Genomic DNA, 19,615 nt, shown 5'->3' with positions numbered 1-19,615 from the left:
AATGCAATTATGGGGTTGATTAAATTGTTGTAATGAACAATATATATATATATTTTTTTTTTTGCGTTGGTTTGAGAGTATTTCCATAATAACCATGAGCGTATGTAATTTTATCAATTTGGGTTATCAGTCCTGTGACACAGCGGGCATACCGATTATCGTATCGATTAGCACCCGTCATTATTATTGAGCGAGACAAGACGAGGGTTGCCAGTTTGGCATTTTAAATGCCAGATTTCAAAAATCTGGCATTTTTGAAAACCGTTTGGCATTAGAAAAATCATTTGGCATTTGGCATTTTCATTTGGCATTTTCCTTTCTTTTATATTATACTTCAAATGACACCTTTTCTTAATAAAAAAATTACCCCAACAGGAAATTTAGTATAATTCAAAAAAAACAAAAGAAAAAAGAAAGAAAAGAAAACACGCAAGCCACCAGGATATGATAGTAAATTGTCTATCAAAAGTGAGTAGTTTTCTTAGTGGGGGTGGGAGTCAACACACTTTGGCATTTTTTTGAGTGTTTTGGCATTTTTTGAGTCTTCCCCTGGCATTTTGTTGAAAAATAATCTGGCAACCCTGGACAAGACGAGAATCGGAAAGAAAAGGAAAGTTAAAAAAGGAAGTCGCCATTGCAACCAATCTTACGCATCCTTCTCACGCTTTTTTAGATTTGATCTTGGAATCATAATTTTCATGTAAGTTCACGACTTTGATGTTTTTGAAAAAAAAATGTGCATGTAAATCGGGAACAGATACTCCCGTCTGCAAAAAGCATGCTTGTGGCACTGACACACCGAGAGCTTCTGCTCTCTCTGCCGTCTGCGTGTCTTAGTTAGTGTTGGGTTATTTGATCGCTTTTACTCGATCGACGACCGAGCGCCAAGCCACGAGTCAGTGCTCGATCTCAATGCCGGAAGAGCGAGTTAGTAAAACGATCACTCGATCGTAAAACGATCAAGCGGGTTGTGAGCTTGAGACGATCTTGACACGTGAGACGAGCTTGAGACGATCAGGATTCGAGCGAGCGGAGGGGTAACGAGTGTTTCGAATCATTTCAAATTCAAACGATCACAGTTTGCCATCCGATACCAATCGCCAATGTTTGCACACGGTAGTCTGTGGTTCTTCCACAGCCCTCACTCCTTGTCAGATGTTAGTGTGTCTGGGTGGCAGTGGCAGGGAAATTCGTATAGGTGTATCACGCGTGTGTGACAAGACTTCATTAAACCTACTAAAGTTTGACTATCACACACACACACACACACACACACACACTAAGGCTATTTCTATGACACACACGCATCCCTCTATCAATGAACACTCCTACAGTAGTGCGGCTATGTGGTCTAGTCATGACGTAACTATAGGTAGTACTCTAGTCGACCATGGCTCTCGTGCATTATAATGGTCTAGTGGTATGACACCCGCTTTGGGATCGGAAAGTCCTGGGTTCGAGCCTCGCGCTCGGTGCATAGTTGAGTCTTTGGACAAGGCTCTTTACTCACATTCTCTCACCGTACTCAGGTGTAAAATGAGTACCTGGCCGTTAACAGCGTTGTCTTTGTCTGAAAAATTGTAATATCGCCTAACAGGCGGCATGTCCCGTCCTACATATTAAATGTTGCTGTTGACCGGGGACCCCTTTACAAAGCGCTTTGATCACATTTAGTGGATATTGTAAAGCTCAATTTTTTAAAGTAAAACATTAGCTTTGAATATGGAATGTTTCAATTTTAGATGCCTGTGTATTCTTTGTTAGTTCCCATCATCATCATCATCATCATCATCATCATCATCATCAGGGGCAGCGGTACGGTCTTTGGTTGGCACCCGAAAGGTACCGAGTTCGATCACCCGCCGCTGAGTGGTCTTGAGCAAGTCACCTTGCCCTAACTAAATTTGCGGCGCTGCACTGCGGCTATCGCTTGGGTTATTCCAGTCTTCCCTTAGAATAGACCCGAAAGACGAATCTCCCCTATGGGATGAATAAAGGGAATTATGTTTAATTTATTTATCATCACCATCATATCAGCGGGATCATCATCATCACCACCACCACCACCACCCTAATAATAATGGATAAAATAAATATCAACACATTTCAATGTAATAATCAATCTAAAATCAATCAGTGCTCCTAAAAGACCCTTTGATTTCTTTGTCTAATTCGTTCCATACTTTTGGAGTCCCGACAAAGAAAGATTTTCAGCTAACTATAGTTTATATATGGGAATATTAATCAGTCGTTTATATTGGAATCGGAGTTGTCTAGCAGGTGTATTAGTTCAAAGCGCATTTCCAAGGATTTACCATGCTCAATGAACTTCACAATATTTTATTTAATTTATTCCTCCGGCACGCCATATCGACCATACATCCATTTCGTACAGTAGGTACCGATCGCTGTTTGGAGTCTTTTTGTATTAAAGCTCTTTACAATACCCGTCATTGCTTATAAGATAAGAATACATTCACACCTGAGTCAAGTGCCTGACACACGGACTTAACGTCTGGATCACAATTTTCAACAATCACTGTCACTCATCCGGCCATTGACAAGGCTTGATTTTGTGACAAGAGACACCGTACCACTGAGCGACCGAACAAATAATCACCATCTGCGCCATCGTCATCATCATCATCATCATCATTATCATCATCCTCATCACAGCCGTAACAGCCAGCAAAACCACAATCATCATCTTCGGGTCCGGTCTATCCGTGTGGGGGGTGGGGGTGGAACCTGCTAAAGTATTTCATTTTTTAAACAGAAACACGATAATCATCATCATCATCATCATCGTCATCCATTGTCGTCGGCATCGTTATCATCGTGTCCGGGCAATTCGTGTGTGTCTGGGTGTGGAACCTGCTAAATATTATTATTATCTACCTACCTAATAAAAACACACCATTCTTGTTCATTTATTTTTCAAATAATGAAATGAAAGGCACGACCTTTCCCGCACACACAAGAGGCGATGACGACCAGTGACAAATTATGGGAGGTGGGGGCGGCCGACAACTTTTGGCGCGACATAAATATGAAATGTTAAGGTGACAGCGGGATGATGGTGGTGGGAGGGGGGGGGGTCTCAACCCTTCACCATCAACAACTGTTTGATGGCGTGTGTGTGTGTGTGTGTGTGTGTGTATGTGTGTGTGATGCGACGAACGATCATAATCAAGGCTGCCAGACAGCCAGATTTCTTCTTGCCCAAGTAGTCAAATAGACCCCAAATAGCCCAACACCACAAGCATTCTGACTCCCTTGAAAAACTCATTTGTTTTGATTAACAAAACAATCGACTACAGTTGGATAAACTTATCTTTTCATTTTTTTAAAATAAAAGATTTTTTTTTTTTAATGAATAATAATAGAAAAGCGTTTCTTAGTAACCAATTTTGAACTTGGCCATCTGGCAGCCCCCATCATAACCAGCTGCAGTCAAGCCAGCCACAGACATAAGAGAGGGAGGGGTATGTGAAGTTTCCTGTGGCAAACGAGTTGCTCGTGTTTTTTTTTTTCAAACGAATCACTGCTCGATGACGTCACTGACTCGAAACCCGCCCGAAACCGACTCGATTTTAGAGGACTCGATCGAAAACCCGCTCGATTTGATCGTTTCAAACTCGACCCAGCACTTGTCTTAGTCTTAGCGAAGGCCAAAAAATTATTCCTTGTCGAAAAAAAAAATGTGTACAGTTGTTTGTTTGTTTGTTTGCTCTCTTCCCTGTCGACGATAGGGTAGAATCGGGTAAGTTCGCCGACGGGGAAATTCGCCGCGACCCTCCACCCTCAAGAAATAATGACAATGCCTGGTCCTGGTACTGGTACTGAAACATTTATTAGTAGAGAGCTGAGCCGGTGTTACCAATACTTAGCTTCTATAACCAGGACAAATCATTCGTTTGGACAGAAAAATAAATAAAAACTTACCGCTTACCGTCAAAAGCAGTTTAGATTTGAAGCTACATTTGTTTTCTATCAAAAAACATTCGGTACTAGACAATCCTTGATGAATTTCAAAAGTTGTGTTTGAAATTATATCCTAAATATTTTTATGATTCATTCCTCGCGAAATCGTGTTTTTTTTTCGTCTGTCCAATGGTTGGTGCCCCCTAGTGCCAAGTGCCCTGCCGCCTGCCGCGCAAAACAAAGGTTTTTTAAAAAGTTTATTGAGAAAAAGATACGGAAAAAAGTGTCCCTAGATAGGTATGCAATTTGGTGCATTAGTGCAGTAAAAATTGGTGCGCAAAATTAGTTCGTAGCAGATGCGAGACTGTGTGTGTGTGTGTGTGTGTGTGTCTCTTTCTTTTTTTTTTTTTTGGGAGTGCCTACGTACACGGTAACGGGGCATCTAGCCTCAGGATCTACGTACACGTAAACTGGTTTACCGTTGCAACACAAGCAATAGATGGTCCTCGCTGTCGTGACCGCGCGCGCTCGTGTGTGTGTGTGTGTGTGTGTGTTATTTAAAAAAAAATCAAAACAATTTTAACCATTAATGGCGAGATTCCATCTTACACTCCCCAAACTCCAGATCTTAGTCTTAATGTTATCATTAAAAGACAAGCTTTGCGATTTATAGTTTAATTGAAGCCCGAGTCGAAATATACTCTTACTACTGCTCTCTTGGTGGAAACGATCTATTCTGCATAAGCAATCTGGAGAAAAAAATCAGTGTCACTGTAAAAGGTTAAAATTTCACGAAGTACGCACCGTGAACACCGCTGTAACAATCCTTTGATCTACGTCATCAGGCAACCCATTGTTTCTTTCATCTTTTCCCATTCCCCCTTACTATCCCCCCCCCCCCCCCCCCATTCCCCCGCCCATCTCTCTCTCTCTCTCTCTCTCTCTCTCTCTCTCTCTCTCTCTCTCTCTCTCTCTTGTCATAGTGTTATCCCTTCCCCTTCCCATCTCATTGTAAAATGAAAACGTTCTGCTGTTTGCAGATACATGTATGATTGTTTTGTTTTTTCTCTCTCACTAGGCATTTGAAATAAAGCAAAAACCTGAAAAAAAATACAAAACAACTTAACCTTTTAAAGGCGAATATCAATCTTACTTGGACCAAAAATAAAATCTTACCGTTTTCATCAAAAGACAAAAAACAAATTACAATTTAAAAACTTGAGCTTTTATATAGGGCAATATCCACCCAACGTGCTCAAAGCGCTTTTTATCAATATTCTTACTGCTCTTATGGTGGAAACGTTTTTTTTTTCTGCGTTAAAAAATAATATAAATGACGACTATTATTTGAAAACAAAAAAAATCAATGTCACGGGCAAAGGGTTAATTGCAGTACTCCTGCATCCTGTGAGACTCCTACGGCACTTGCTAATCATAAAAAAAGGAAATAGCAATCAACAATACTAAGTTGAAAAAAAAAGAAGAAAAAAGGAGGAGGGGGGGGGGGAGCAAACCCAGTAGCAATGCAACCTTTTAGCGGCGAAATTCGATCTTTGACCTAACACCAAATCTTCTATCATCAAAAGACAAGTAACGGCAAAACTATTATAGACAATTGAAGTCCGAGTTGCGATAGTCTGACTACTCTCTTGGTGGAAACGCTGTATTCCCCGTTAACAATAATAAAGATAAAAGCAAACTACTATCTAAAAGCAAAAAATTAGCTTCGCTGTTAAGGGGTTAAGAACACCTGCAACTGCAACTGCCAGCATCCTTGAGATGTCTACGTCACCAAGGTCACCAATCGACGTCTCCCTCTCGTCGGCATGCACCCCCCCCCCCCCCTCCACTCTCACGGTGGTGGTGGCGGCGGCGGATAAAAAAGGCCTTTTTTTCTTTTATTCAATCAACTTGACTGCTGGTGGACCCAGGCCTCTCTACAAGTCCAAGAAATAATACTCACTTTTTCTCTTCGCCAACGAAAATATCTACCCCCTACCGGTCTAATTATTTGTAGCAGACGACAAATTTCTCAAAAAGGTCACGTGACACTGTAAAAACAACACAGGAAGTCCGTGAAAGCTTATTTACGACATTTCCTTTGAACCGTGTAAACAACAAAATTTCGTTTTCATTCGACTCAACGGGTCAGATTGGCCGGTATTTTTTAACGAACTAAAGTTCTGAAAAATCAAAATGTTTCTTAGAAAGTTGAAAGATGCTAGTTTTTGAAACAGAGGTAGGTTTTTAAAAAAAATCTTTATATTTTACGTGAATGCATGCTCAAGGCGAGTTGGACGTGCAGCGGAGGTTGGTCGGCCAAAGGCGAGGCTCTCTAGCAATTCATCAAAAACAATGACTATGAAAAATGTTTTTTTCTCTTTTTGATGGAAATTTTTGTCTAAAATCAAAGCCCTATCTCCACTGAGTAAAAATGTCTTTGAATTTTGAAAAGGCTGCCTCTATTCTCACCCCTCCCCCCCGGCCGATTGGATTACCGAAAAAAACGTCGCCGGCTTTTTGCGATTTGGATTTGATTGATTTTTTAATTTTTTTTTAATTGTGCAACTTGTGACAAGAAACTTAACAAATTACTGCATTACAACCTTTGGATTAAACATACAATTGTGGACTACTTTTTATACTATTATGAAGACTAGCATCCGGGGGTGAGAATAGTCACTTCGTTTTGAAAATCCATTCATAACTAAACAAGTTATGCAGTTTCAAAGGTGTCATTTTATTTATTTGGATGACCCACGCCCACGACAGAGAGGAAAAAAAAAACGCGAAAATATGGGACGCTTTTACTTTTACTTTTTCGGCATTTTTTTAGACTTATGGCTGTATCTCGCTTAAAATACGCGGATTAAGTAAGAGATTGAAACGGCAAATTTGATAGAAATATTAAAACATTAGAAGAGTTCTAACTTATATAATTTTAGAGCTGATAACACAGAGAGAGAGAGAGAGAAATAATATATAAAGAAATGAGTATATAACAGAGAAATGAGAATAACACACACACATCATGTGCCCGGTAACCATGTACGTAGACACTGCCATTAAAAAATAAAGGACAAGTGTTGGGTACTTTGGTAAATGTCCATTTGGCACTCCACGGTCAGTGATGGGTGCAAGAGTGCCGGCTACTGCCGGCCGATTGGATTACCGAAAAAAACGTCGCCGGATTTTTGCGATTTGGATTTTGTATTTTTTTGTTTAGGTCCCAACAATCGGGTCGGGTACGTCCATATGATTAAGTGAAACTTTTGAATCACGATGCTACTATGACCCGGGAGTGATAATCATATTAAGTCCGTGAATCTTGCAAGCTTTTTCAGATTATATGTCTGGTCATAAGTAGACTTGCAGGCTTTTTGAGGTCCAGTTGCTTGCACCCATGGGTCAGTGAGCTGATTTTAATGATTTCTTTTCTTCAGGAGGAATTACCTTATTGTTTGGGGATGTTTATTTTTAAGTCAATGCCAATTTAGTACCTCTTTTGATTGTGGATAAAATTGGTTATTTAGCTTTGGATAATTAAAATAAAAAATCAGAAATGAGTAAATCAAAATTCCATTTGCGGCACGCAATTTAAAAAAAAATATCTTGATTTTTTATTAAAGTCAAATTCAGAGCAATTATATCCTGCATCCCTGAGCTTATTTCAGCATAATCCTAACTAAAATGTCAACGTCCAATTTAGGCCAGTTTTGAAATCCAAATGGTGGTCACTACTGGAAAGTAACAGTTTCAGGCCACAAAGTCTGTCAGTAAATAACAAGGGCAAATAGGAGAACATTTTTAAGAATTTAAACTGGTATAACTTTTGTTCCCCTTATCTGAGTTTCACAATTTTGGTACCATTAGAATTGTGTTGTAAAGCGCTTTATAATAAATAGGTTTCATTGAGCTCAATCCAATTTGAATTTTTTACCAAAGTAGGAATGGTCCGAAATTTAGCTTTACTTTCGTATAAATAATTTTCATGTATGGTAAGTATGGGAGGAATTAGGTTTAATGAAAATGGAAAAAAATATGAAGTTTTTGTCTTAAAAAATGGGGTTGAGCGAGTGCATCAATTTTGTAGAAATTTGGCAGAGATTTAATCTTTTAAAATTTTATTTATTTATTTTTTCTTTCTTCTTTTCCAGATATTTCACATCACACAAAAATGTCTTCTGAATACAGAGGAAGGGGAAGAAGTGGTGGATGGAGAGGTGGCCCACCAAGGGGAGGTTTTAGAGGCGGAAGAGGTGGGAGTTACATGATAGACAGAGAAGGTGGAAGGGGAGGTGGCTTCAGAGGTCGGGGAGGATTTTCAAGGGGAAGAGGAGGACCACCCAGGTAATTATTATTAACAGATATGGTTGTCCTTTGTTATCACCAATTTGTGCCACCTATTCAGTGGTTTTATAAAGATCTTTTTATTTGTTGTCTTTTAAGGAGGTCTGAATTTTCAGTTTGTTTCTATCTGGACCTCCTAGGATAGATCAGTTACATAATTTCATATAGATTGTATGCGCTTGGCTAAGAAGCTCACAACATTTCATTGCCATCTGGAAGTATAACGGACCAACATACAAAACTATGTGTAACCTTAAACGTTTATAGTCTGGTTAATACAGTTTAGTGAGAATTACTCACAAACGTGGGTGGCAAAAAACAATAACAAAGGCCTGGGTGACGTCATCTTCGTTCTATCTATAGAAAGGAGTTATATGGATTGAAATTCATGTTTAAGGTTTCATCTCATGTTGGTTTAAAAAAATACGTTTTAACGTTTTATTTTATGGAAAATAGGATGGGATTATAGCATCTAAGTGTGGCACATTATGAATTTCTGGATATTTTATGCGCTTTAAGACACTGGATGTTGTCATTTCTGAATCATCAGTTATAACTTGTTAGCTTTAAATAGATTAATAGTAAAATTGTACTCATAATTTCTACAGGAGCAGAGATGACATGTCGCCTCCTCGCATGTCCAGAAGTTATGACACCACAGACAGAGGGAGAGGGCCACCATCTAGTAAGTCTGCATATTTTTATCTGACTTTTGAGGTTTGTGTAGTTGAAAGGGTTTTTTTTAATCTCAGTGGCCACCTTACAGTATTTGGTTTGTTGGGTGTATTCGGTCTTGTTGAAAGTTCTTTGTGATATATCTGTATTTTATCCAAAGAGTAGTAGGCAAAGTAGGTGACATTTACACTCTCTTCAACCATAAAATATATATGATAAACTTGGTCATGGGTGCTGCCAGTACTTTGATTTATTCAGGATTTCCGACTTTGCAATATCGGTAACTTGAAAATATCTCGTTTCAAAAATTCTATTCAATGATTAAGGGGGAGGGGGGATGGTCTGATCATTGATTGATTGTTTCTAATAAAATTTTATCAAATATCGGGGCGGGTGGTTGGATGGGAGCATCACCCTTGAATCATATACCTATGATGTTCGCATGGGTGTACGATCCGATAGTGATGTCGTTTCTTCTCTTTACTAGCCTATCCTGCTTCTTTGGTTTGTGATTGTATTTTTGACAGGGGATATTTTTTTTTCTGTAAATCTTCTGCCTGTTTGTTCTTGGTTATTTATAATTTAGCTTATATCTTTAGGTTATGATTTTGATTTACATTTGTACTATTTTTGTTAGATTGCTTGTTTTTTTGTTTCAGCGGTCTCTCATATAACCTCATTTGTGTTGGAAGAGACCTAAAGCAATAAACAAACAAAAAAAATCAAATATCGGGCATGCTACTGCTACCTTTTTTTCTTTGTATATGGAAGCATATTCACAATACTGGAATTCTCATTGGTTCATATAACTGAAGTGTCAAATAAAATTTCCTCTTATCCGCGTTAGCAACATTTATAAGTTTAACATTAGCATTTCAGGTTTCACGTCCTTTGACCACAGGCACCCATGCTTGGCTCAATGAGCCTTATGACTCAGGGGGCTACGTTTCTTTTGGCTTTATTGTCCATCTGTATATGTATGGTTGGCGCTGAAGAAACCAATGGTCTGGTTGTATTTCAGCGCGGGCCCATGTCAGTCGGGCCTTGAAATCGTTTAGGTATGGTGCCATGGTGACCAGTTCATCCAGCCCATTCCACTCCGAGATAGTTCTAATTAAGAAAGAATTTCTGTAGTTTTGTGTTCTTGTCTGTGGGATTTTGAAGCAGTCCATCATTGCATGTACTTGTACTAAGAGGACTTTTCATTCTTCATTCAATGACTAGGTCGTCGTCCAGACAGATATGATGACAGTTTTGACAGAGGGCCAACAAGGGTGAAAGATATGTACTCATCACCACCCAGAGAGTCAGGCAGAAGTTTTGACAGGTGACTATTAAGTTATCAATGTAATGTTTCACATGACAATTTGAATTGTTTTTGTTATTATTATTATTATTATTGAAATGTGAGAGGTTTTTATTTTTTTGGGGGAGCAGGGGTCTTTCAAGATTGTCTAGCTGGGGTTCTGTTTAATAGGATCCAGGGAATTCAGAAAGGATTTTTCAGTGCAGGTTGGAAAAGTTGGATTTTGGTGGGATTAACACCAGAGAGGTCTGATTTTTCTCCAATCATATTCTCTAAAACTACTGATCTGGTAAGAAAAATAACTGACCAGGTAGTCATAAATAAATTATTAAAACTTTATTTGGTGTTCAGATTTTTAAGGGTTAATTTCCTTGTTCCAAGTTGTGATCTGGAATATCCTATCTGGGTTTTCTCAACTGTTATGGGGGTTTTCCGAAAAGGAACCGGACGATGGGCATAACATTTTTTATTTGAATGTCAAATGTGATGATCATTGTTCATGAAAGTGTTCATGATATATTGGAGTATTTGAAAGTTTGTGCCAGATGGGCTCTAAGCACGTTAAAAGAACACACGGTTCTAAGATTGGATGTTTCCCGGAGCCATCTGGATCTGTGTTTCCTCTCCTTATAACTTGCTCTGGACTTATGCTCTTGGTCCTGTTAGCTGATGACTAAATTAAATAAATGACTAAAAGAAGGGGGTTTTAGCAAATTAATCACAGGTCTCAAATTTCTGCTGTTTCAATTTCAAGCCCTCCGCTATTTTCTTCTGCTAGGGCTCCAGACCATGAGTAGTATCTATACTTCAAAAATTATTGTAACGTCTCTCTCTCTCTCTTTCTCTTTTTAAAATTTTTTTTTAAGGTCTTCCTTTGTTTTATTTCCATAATGTTATTCCAGACATTCCCCTCCCCACAGAAGAGACAGAGACTACCCACCCAGACATAGTGACCACATGAGCTCAAGGGATTATCTCTCTCCTCGCAGCTACAGTCCACCAAGAGATTCTGGGTACGGCGGTGATTTTGCCTGGATAGATTCGTCGATTTTATTCTTTTTTTCGTTTCTTTTTTCTTTACACCAGTGAGAAATTTGCATACTGTATAGTGGCATCAAGATGCAATGTACACGCATATTTTTTTTTTTTTTTTTTTTTTTTACACACTAGGGAAGTAAAACTCTCTCCTTACCAGCCATTTTCAGAATTTTCCACGAAGCTTCACTCCCAACCAACAGAAAAATAGATTTACTTACTCAAACAGAAAAGCAACAGATACAATCTTTACATAAATTGTTCAGACCAAAGTTTTTGTCAACAGATAATAGAAATTTTTTTTTACTTTTTGCTCAGAATTGATGATCAAATTGAGGCGTACTACCGCATTTTTAAGCATTCAAAGTGATAATTTTTATTAATAGATATAATGCATCTTAAAATACAGGTTTTTGTTGGGGTTTTTTTTAATGTGACAGACATAATCAATCCTTAAATTGACATTTCATGTCGTTACCTTTGCTAATATTAAGCCTCTGAAATGAAATATAAAATTGAAACGTTTTTTTTAAAAATATTTTTTTTCTAGGTACAGTTCGTACAAGGATTCCTACAGTTCTGGTCCAAGAGAGGATAGGAGGAGCAATAGAGACTACCCACCTCCTAGAAGTGGTGGTGACTACGACAGCCACAGAGGGGGTAGCGGTAGGGATTTCAGGGATGGCCCCAGGAGTGACTACAGCACCAGGGATTACCCACCAACCTCTTCCAGGAATGGAGACTTCAGGGATTCCATGAGCAGTCGGGACTTCAGGGATGCTCCTCGTGGTGGAGATAGGTATGTGGTGGTAAAAAGGCCAGGCAATGGCGTCCTTATTTTACTGCTTTTTCTTTTATTTCTATGTATATTCCACTGGTCATAAAGATTTATAATTTTTTTAAAGTTCCAAAACAGATTGAATCATCTCCTTTTCCAATACTGAAATAATGTTCAGAATTCATAATTTAAATTAGCTTACAGAAATATTACATCTTGACTGTTTTGGTTCACAGCAAATTTTGTCCTCTGGTCCAGGGGCTACATCTGTCTAAACTCAAGGTGGATGAATATGTTACAGTGTATGACATAATCAGTCGGATAGTGAAAAGGTTGTGAACTGAGATAATGCCAAGTTTAGTTAGGTCAATTTTTATCCAAAATGGGTTCTTGTCATAAATGATTAAATCAACCCTTTTTTGTACATCTTCGGGAAATATCAAAGCTTAGTTTCATTTCTAAATATTTCTTGCTGCTATTCAAGTTGGAAAAAAGTTGCTGGATACCTTTCCCATACATCTGACCATAACTTCTTGAAAAATCACCCGATTTAATTTAGATAAAGATTAAAATGCTCTGTTGAGCATATTCTTTCAGAAACTGAAAAAAAAATGCAAATCCAAAATTTTCACCTTCCGACTGTTTATGTCATGCACTGACACATTTACCTACATCCTACCCATTTTCATGTTTGGAAGAAATTAACTGCATTTTAAGATTGGTTAAAATTTTTGGTATGTAGCTTTTTTTTTTTTTTTCTTCAGAGGAAAAGTTTCTTGATGCAGTACTTAAAATTTACCAAGATGATTTCTTTTGTCTCTATCTTTTAGATATGGCAGTGGTGGTCGTGGAGGAAGTAGTCGAGGTGGAAGCAGTCGTGGGCGATCCAGATTCGATGACAGTAGGGGCCCACCTTCAAGGGACTACAGCTGTGAGTAGAGTGTAGAAGTAACTCATAAGACGTTTTCTTACTGCTATTTTCTATATCATATTTGCAGTCATATTACTGGAACTTACTTTTTATTTGTATAACTAGTGATAGATGTTTAGATTCCATCAGACCTACCATCTTTGATCAATACACATTTTTATCTTGAAAGTGTTGTTAAAGAAAGCACAGATTGTAAATTTGTAGCCTTGTACATGTCTGCTTTGAAATGAATACTAATAAGGTAAAGAAATTGGTAGGGAACATAATTTCCAAAGACAATTTGTTAGCTTCATCTAAAAATTCAGTTTTCAGAGAAAATTTTATGTGGATGCAAATGTTTCATGGAAGTAATATGGATATTTACGTTTTTTTAAAACCTGCTTTTCTATTTAACCACACTTCATCTGTTTGGGGTACTGGATGGGGTCATCTGACCTCCCACATAGTTGGCAGGTCACTTAATGTGTCTTCTATCCCCCTTTATCTGTTTTCCGAGTTGCTTTCTGCGTTTGTCTTGGAATTGGATTACTTGGTTTGTCCTGCCCCTGGCCAGAGTCCTTCGATGGGAGGGAAAGTCAAACGTATAGTTAGGTTTTGCGGAGATGGTATTTTTTTTTCCCCTTGTAAATCATCTCTGTTATGAACTGTTATTTATTTGTTGGTTTGAATATTATGAGTTGTAAACATTTGAGTGTATTCCTCTTAGTGGGGACATGTGCTTGTGTCTGAATGAGACTTTTCATGATCTCAGACTAAGTACAGTGATAGTTTGCTCTCGGAACCTACATGTTCCCTATTTGAACCATTCCCCTTTGTCTTACTCATCTGATGTATTCTCAATTGTAAATCTAGAATTTTTTTAACTATCCCATTTTCTTTCTTTTTATTGGTGCTGAAATGACCTAAATGTCTCTCACTTGCTCCACAGCCCTTTAAAACAAACAAAACAAGCTGTTTGGGACAGTTTATGTGATGCTTTTCTGTTATTAAATGTTTTCTCTCATTTTTTCTCTCTCTCTTTAAAAAAAAAAAAATTTTTTATTGTGGTGAAGATCATGATTCTATAAACACTTATTATGAGTGATCTATGTCACAATAAATAAATATAATACATTGAAAGAGCTAAAGAAAAATATCAAATCTTTTTGAGAGTTTTTAATAAAAGCCTTTAACCCCGATAATAAGAGGTTTTGAATAATTATCCAAGAAAAAGAATTAAATTGTCTTATATTTTTTTTTCAGCTCGAGGTCGAGGAGATAGAGATGATGACAGGGGCAGCAGGGGATTCATGAACGGTGGTGAGTGAAATAACTTCAATAACACATTCCTATTTTCATTCATTCAATCATTATCTTACAGGACTTCTTCCTCTATGGCTATGGCTGGTTGTGTTTTGTTTTGTTTTTAGGGAGGAGGTGTGTGTTTTTTCCCCCTCATATCTATTCCAGAAAAGGCTTGGAAACTATTTGTGACACAGTCTTAAAACGGTACTATGTCCAATTTGTTTGTATGCTTAAAATTTGAATGTTGAGTTTTAAAAAAAAAAAAAAAAGAGAGAGAGAAACTTGGGTTAAGTTTACGTGCTTTGTTTAGTCCAGTGGATATAGTCTTTTAAGGGTATCAGTAATGGAAATCACACATTTCTAGTCGTTTGACTTTTAATCTTTTTTTTTCCGGTTCAATCCCACACATTATAATACCGTTTTGAGACAATAGGTCACATTTGTTGCACAGAATCTCTCTCCAGAGTTTTTAGAAAATATTTCACTGAGTTCCATTAACATTCAGCACGAATGCAATTATGCTTTCGTTTTGCTGCTAAACAGCCACAGCAAATGTAATGGATAATGGTTACATGATAAAGTATTGGAGTTCTAATACTAACAATTAAGTTATACAACTGAAAGGAGAAAATGGAATTTTCACATATCACTAATGATAGTATCACGTCGAGTTTTGATTACCAGAGAGGAATTTATGATTGGTTGAAATAAAATGGATAATTAATCTAGTCACACAGGCCACATCGACTGTAAAGAAAAATGGGATCTTCTGATAACACTGAAAGAAATTTGAAAATGAATTACTTTCTGCCCATATCCATAGGATGAAATCAAGTTTAAGGAAAACAGGATTTTTTTCTGAGTTGGGCCATTATTTTTTTATTGCATTTTGATTAGTAGGACATGAATGGATATCGACACCACAATTTGCATAGTGTCTCGAGTTGGAAATACAAGAAGCAAATATAATGCAATGTCCTCATCATAGGTTTTGAAGAGTTAGAAAATATAATCGAAGTGAGGAAACTCCACATCTGCATAATGAAGGGAGGTGTATAGGTATCACATTTGATTTGCCTTTACCCAACATCAACATGGCAACTTTAGATAATAGTTTCCACCATTTTTTATCGGCTGTTGAAAAAGAATGGGGTCAGCAAAGTAGAGAACATGACATTTCATTTAAGGATTGGCAACGAGGATTGTTTTAAGAAATCTGATCAAATATGGTCTGAATTTGGGTAATTGCAAAACATTCCACTTTGAAAGTAAAAGTGGTTTTCAACCTCTTTTTAGATATGGATATGATTTGTGCTGAGTTAAATAGCGATTGAGGACGATGTTTCAATGTTTTAATGACAACTGGCCAAAGGATACAGAACAATCAACCGTCAATTTAATTTGAATTAGTAATTAATTGATTACTAACAGTCATAGATAACCTTTTTAGCTCTGGAATATTAATATTGAATAACAATGGCAAGAATTAAACTGTAATAGAAGAGTATTTAGTATGAGGGTCACTAGATTAGTTTCCGCAATCGGGTACAAGGAATTGCATTACCATCAAATTTTCACAACTTCTCAAAGTACTCTCCATGAACTTGGATGCAACGTTTCATCCTCTTAAACCAAGAATCAAAGCCATTTTGCCACATTTCCTGTGGTGTGCTGCCTGAAATCTCATCTTCAAATGCCTTTACAGCATCTTCAGGGGTCCCAGATTTAATTCCACAGTTTTTTTTCCCTTGACAAACGGGAACAGATAAATCGCAGGAGGCCAGGTCGGCAGAATATGGAGGATGGGTTAGGATTTTTGTTTTCAATCAAGAATTGCACAGTTGCAATGGCAGTGTGAGCACAAGCATTGTCATGGTTCCACCACTTGCTTTCCAATGCTGCGAGATCGCTTGAAATTCAGAGGTGGGGTCTCACGAGGAAAGAGCCACACTCTTGATTGGAGCTTTGTTTCAAGGTCATTCATATAAATCCATGTTTCAGCACCAATCACAATGTTTTCCACATTTCGAAATCGACCTTCATCGAACAGTTGAAGCGTAGTGGTGCAAAATAGAACATGTTTTTGTTCATCGGTGGATTGGTTAGGTGGACATTAAGGTGATTGCGCACTATCTTCCATACACTAGGTGATTAAATGCTCTATCTCATGATATGTGATAATTGCATCATTCTCAATCATAGCCTTTGTGGCCGACACTGACTTTTCCGTTACAGCACATGCAGGTCGATCTTCATGGTCATCATCTTTGAGGGATTGCCTATCTCTTTTAAAATTCACCAAACCAGAAATAAATTTGAGATGTTGATGGAGCATATTCCACAAATAGTTTGTGCAAAGTTTCATAACAAACTGATACATTTAACCCTTTCAAAAAGTCGTAATAAATAATGGCTCGAAAATCACGTCTATTGAGCTCCATGTTGCTTACACTATTAATAGGATATGTTATCACATATTCGTTTATTGTGCTCAAAATGTGGACAAATATAATGTGAATTTGCGGGAAATTTTAAAGATTGCTTTATGGTTTGCAAAAAGAATTATAGATCAATATTTATTGCTTCTACCCGATTCCGCAAACTTATCTAGTGACCCTCGTAGTTCATAAGGGCCTCGGTGATTATGACTTGGAGTTAACTGGGGAATATACTCTCTTATCTTTGGCATGTAGAGCATTTTAGTGATAATGGATTTCAACAGGATGGCTTGATCCTCCTCGCTCATAAACAGTTGAGGAATAGATTGTTTTTATCGACGTTTCGCACTGTTACTGAGATTTGGACAACAGAACTGGAGACAATGCCATATAATAATCTATAACGGAACATTGAATGGATAGTCACAGGTGACTAAAACAGCTTTCATTGAATGGATAGTCACGGGTGACTAAAACAGCTTTCATGCTTCCCCTCGATTAATTTTTATTTGAATTGGAGTCATTATGTACTAAAATAGGTCTGTTGTTGAAAAAAAAAAAATGTCTTTTGCTTTAACATGCTCTCCTACAATAATTTGGTGACACTTTTCAGGTTCTAGAGGCTCTAGGGGTGGACCTCGCGGAAGAGGTCGCGACTTTTCAGGAAGCAGAGGAGATAGGCGGTCTCCCAGTCGTGAGGGGGCAGGAGGAAAACGCCCCAGGTTGGACTCTGGTGACTACAGGAGATAAATTTCATTTTAAGGAAGACATTCGGAAACTAGAAAGCTCAGTTTTTAAGTTTTCTCATCTTGTAAATATTATTTTTAATTGCATCTGATTTTATGTGTAATGTTGTAACCATGTTGACATCATTTTATGAAATTATTGTTAGGAGTCTAGTAAAGACAAGACGCCAACAGATGAAATTTCTGATGTTGTTTTAATTTCTAGTACTTACCTTTTAGTTGATCCTGACATTATAGGTCGGGATAGTAATTTGCCTGTATTTTCCTACCATTGATATGTAAATTGGCTCATTTATAATGGCAGAATAGCGAGAATGCTTTTTTAGGATCACATCTTTCAATGGAAAGATCTCAAAGAAGGTGAAATAATGTAGACTGACCAAATGTTTTGAAAGGATATGGATCAACAATAATTCCTAATCTTGGTATGAAAGTGGAGAATTGTGATTGAATCTGTTGTAGGACGTTTCAAGGAGAAACCAATGGTGGATGTCATGAAATAGAAAACTGTTATAAGTCAAAAAGCTTCATTGATTTATGTTGTAATCCCATGCAATGTTCCAATGTATTGTAATGCCCCTAATAAAAAAAAACAACACTTTTTTCTTGAAATTTTGGTTTGATTTGGTGAATGTATTGACTCGATGGAAGATGCAAGGTTTTCAAAAGCAATTAGCAGAGGAGTGTTGAAGAGATCATAATCTGGATACCGAATGTTGGAATGGTATGCTAAGCTTTTCAATGGATTTAATAAAGAAGAGTAAAAAGAAAATAAAGTAAGGAAACTGAGCTTTCTTGAAGGAAGAATTAAATTCTCCTGGGTCAAAATCCAATCAGAGAGGAAAACAAATTTGATTGGTTATGCACTTGATTGAATCGATTGTTCTGTGTTAAAATGCCAGTACATGACAGTCACAGAAGTTTGGGAATCTTAGTGATCAATGATCGATTCAGCATGGGGCTGTTTATTTTCAATATTGTGAGGATATTACTCAAGATCAAGGGTCCCCAACCCTTCAGTCCGATTTCCTTTTCAACTACTGTTGAGGACAGGCTATAAATTATGATGAATTGTTGATGGGATAGATGTAAAAAATATATCAACTTTGGCAACAGACTTTTGGGAATTAATGAAATGATCTTGTCAAGTATTGGCTTTTATGCTTGACTTGTGCAGACAAAACTTTGGTTCTAGGATAGGGGACCCTTGATCAAGGAGCAGACTTGTAGGTTTTGAAGAAAAAAGTGTGAAATCTTGTCTTGGATGAAATAAAGATGATGAGTCAGAGGATCATTCTCTATGCACGAGTGTAAATTTACCTGCAGGATCCTATGTGCTACACCAATTATATTTCTACAATATACTATGGTGGTCGAGTCAACTCTTTGAACAATACTTTTCTGTCAATCAAATGGACAAATCAAGTGTATGCATACGTTTTATAAATAGTGTGGGACAAGATTTTTCAATATCTATTACATAACTAAATGAAATGATACTAATATTTGAAGACAAGTTTGACTACAGTGAAATTGGCAGCTTCCTTTTTAAACTTGAATGGTCCACAAATTTTGATGATGGATGATGGTGTATAAATACATTAACCATTTATTGAAGAAACAAAAAATATATGAAATGAGAGTTGTGTGGTAGACAATCAACCGCATGATTTACAGAACAATGGAGAAAAATAATTTAGCTAAGACAACAGCTTCTAAAGCAAGCTTCAATCACAAGATCACAATAATGATAATGCTCAGACCATTTATGAGAAGCAGACAATATCTATTGATTAATTTTTTTGTCCAATGGTTCCAAATATACAGAGCTTTGTGAAAGCACTACATAGTTCAGTAATAAAGCAGGATGAAAAGGAAATTTTGGGTTGTAACATTCAGAGCTTTTTAGTGTTATTTAATTCTGCAGAAGGCAAATTGGATATTAGTCATCATTTACTCCTTAAAAGTAAAACTAAAACAAACAAAAAAGATCAAGTTGGCAGGTCCGTCCGTTTATGCCAAAATTGTCAGACGTTTTTGGGAAGAGTGGAAACATTGATACAATGTCTAGTTTTTATCAACTGAAGCAACGACTAAGTTAATTTTATTGGTGCAAAAAGTCAAGACCTGCTCATTACAGTGGGACCT

At 37.3% G+C, this 19,615-nt stretch overlaps 1 protein-coding gene across 3 annotated transcripts; it reads left to right on the top strand.

Annotated features, from left to right (window-relative positions):
- Positions 1-583: 583 nt before the first annotated feature.
- Positions 584-18,079, top strand: LOC144981087 (uncharacterized). Of its 3 annotated transcripts, none has more exons than XM_078929207.1 (9): positions 584-700; positions 8,082-8,274; positions 8,883-8,959; positions 10,174-10,276; positions 11,176-11,268; positions 11,841-12,089; positions 12,899-12,999; positions 14,242-14,298; positions 17,335-18,079. In XM_078929207.1, the coding sequence occupies exons 2-9, from the start codon at positions 8,102-8,104 to the stop codon at positions 17,469-17,471; spliced, it is 990 nt and encodes a 329-aa protein (XP_078785333.1). In that variant the 5' UTR covers positions 584-700; positions 8,082-8,101; the 3' UTR covers positions 17,472-18,079. The 3 variants fall into 3 exon arrangements, with proteins under 3 accessions (XP_078785333.1, XP_078785332.1, XP_078785334.1); XM_078929206.1 differs by having other exon boundaries at positions 11,158-11,268; XM_078929208.1 differs by lacking the exon at positions 11,176-11,268.
- The last annotated feature ends 1,536 nt before the right edge of the window (positions 18,080-19,615 follow it).

This window comes from Berghia stephanieae, chromosome 10, assembly GCF_034508935.2.
Source record: "Berghia stephanieae isolate SIO BIC M18660-M18661 chromosome 10, UCSD_Bste_1.3, whole genome shotgun sequence".
Classification (NCBI taxonomy): domain Eukaryota; kingdom Metazoa; phylum Mollusca; class Gastropoda; order Nudibranchia; family Aeolidiidae; genus Berghia; species Berghia stephanieae.
Note: the sequence above shows the minus strand (reverse complement) of the source record. Positions and strands in the feature narration are given on the sequence as shown.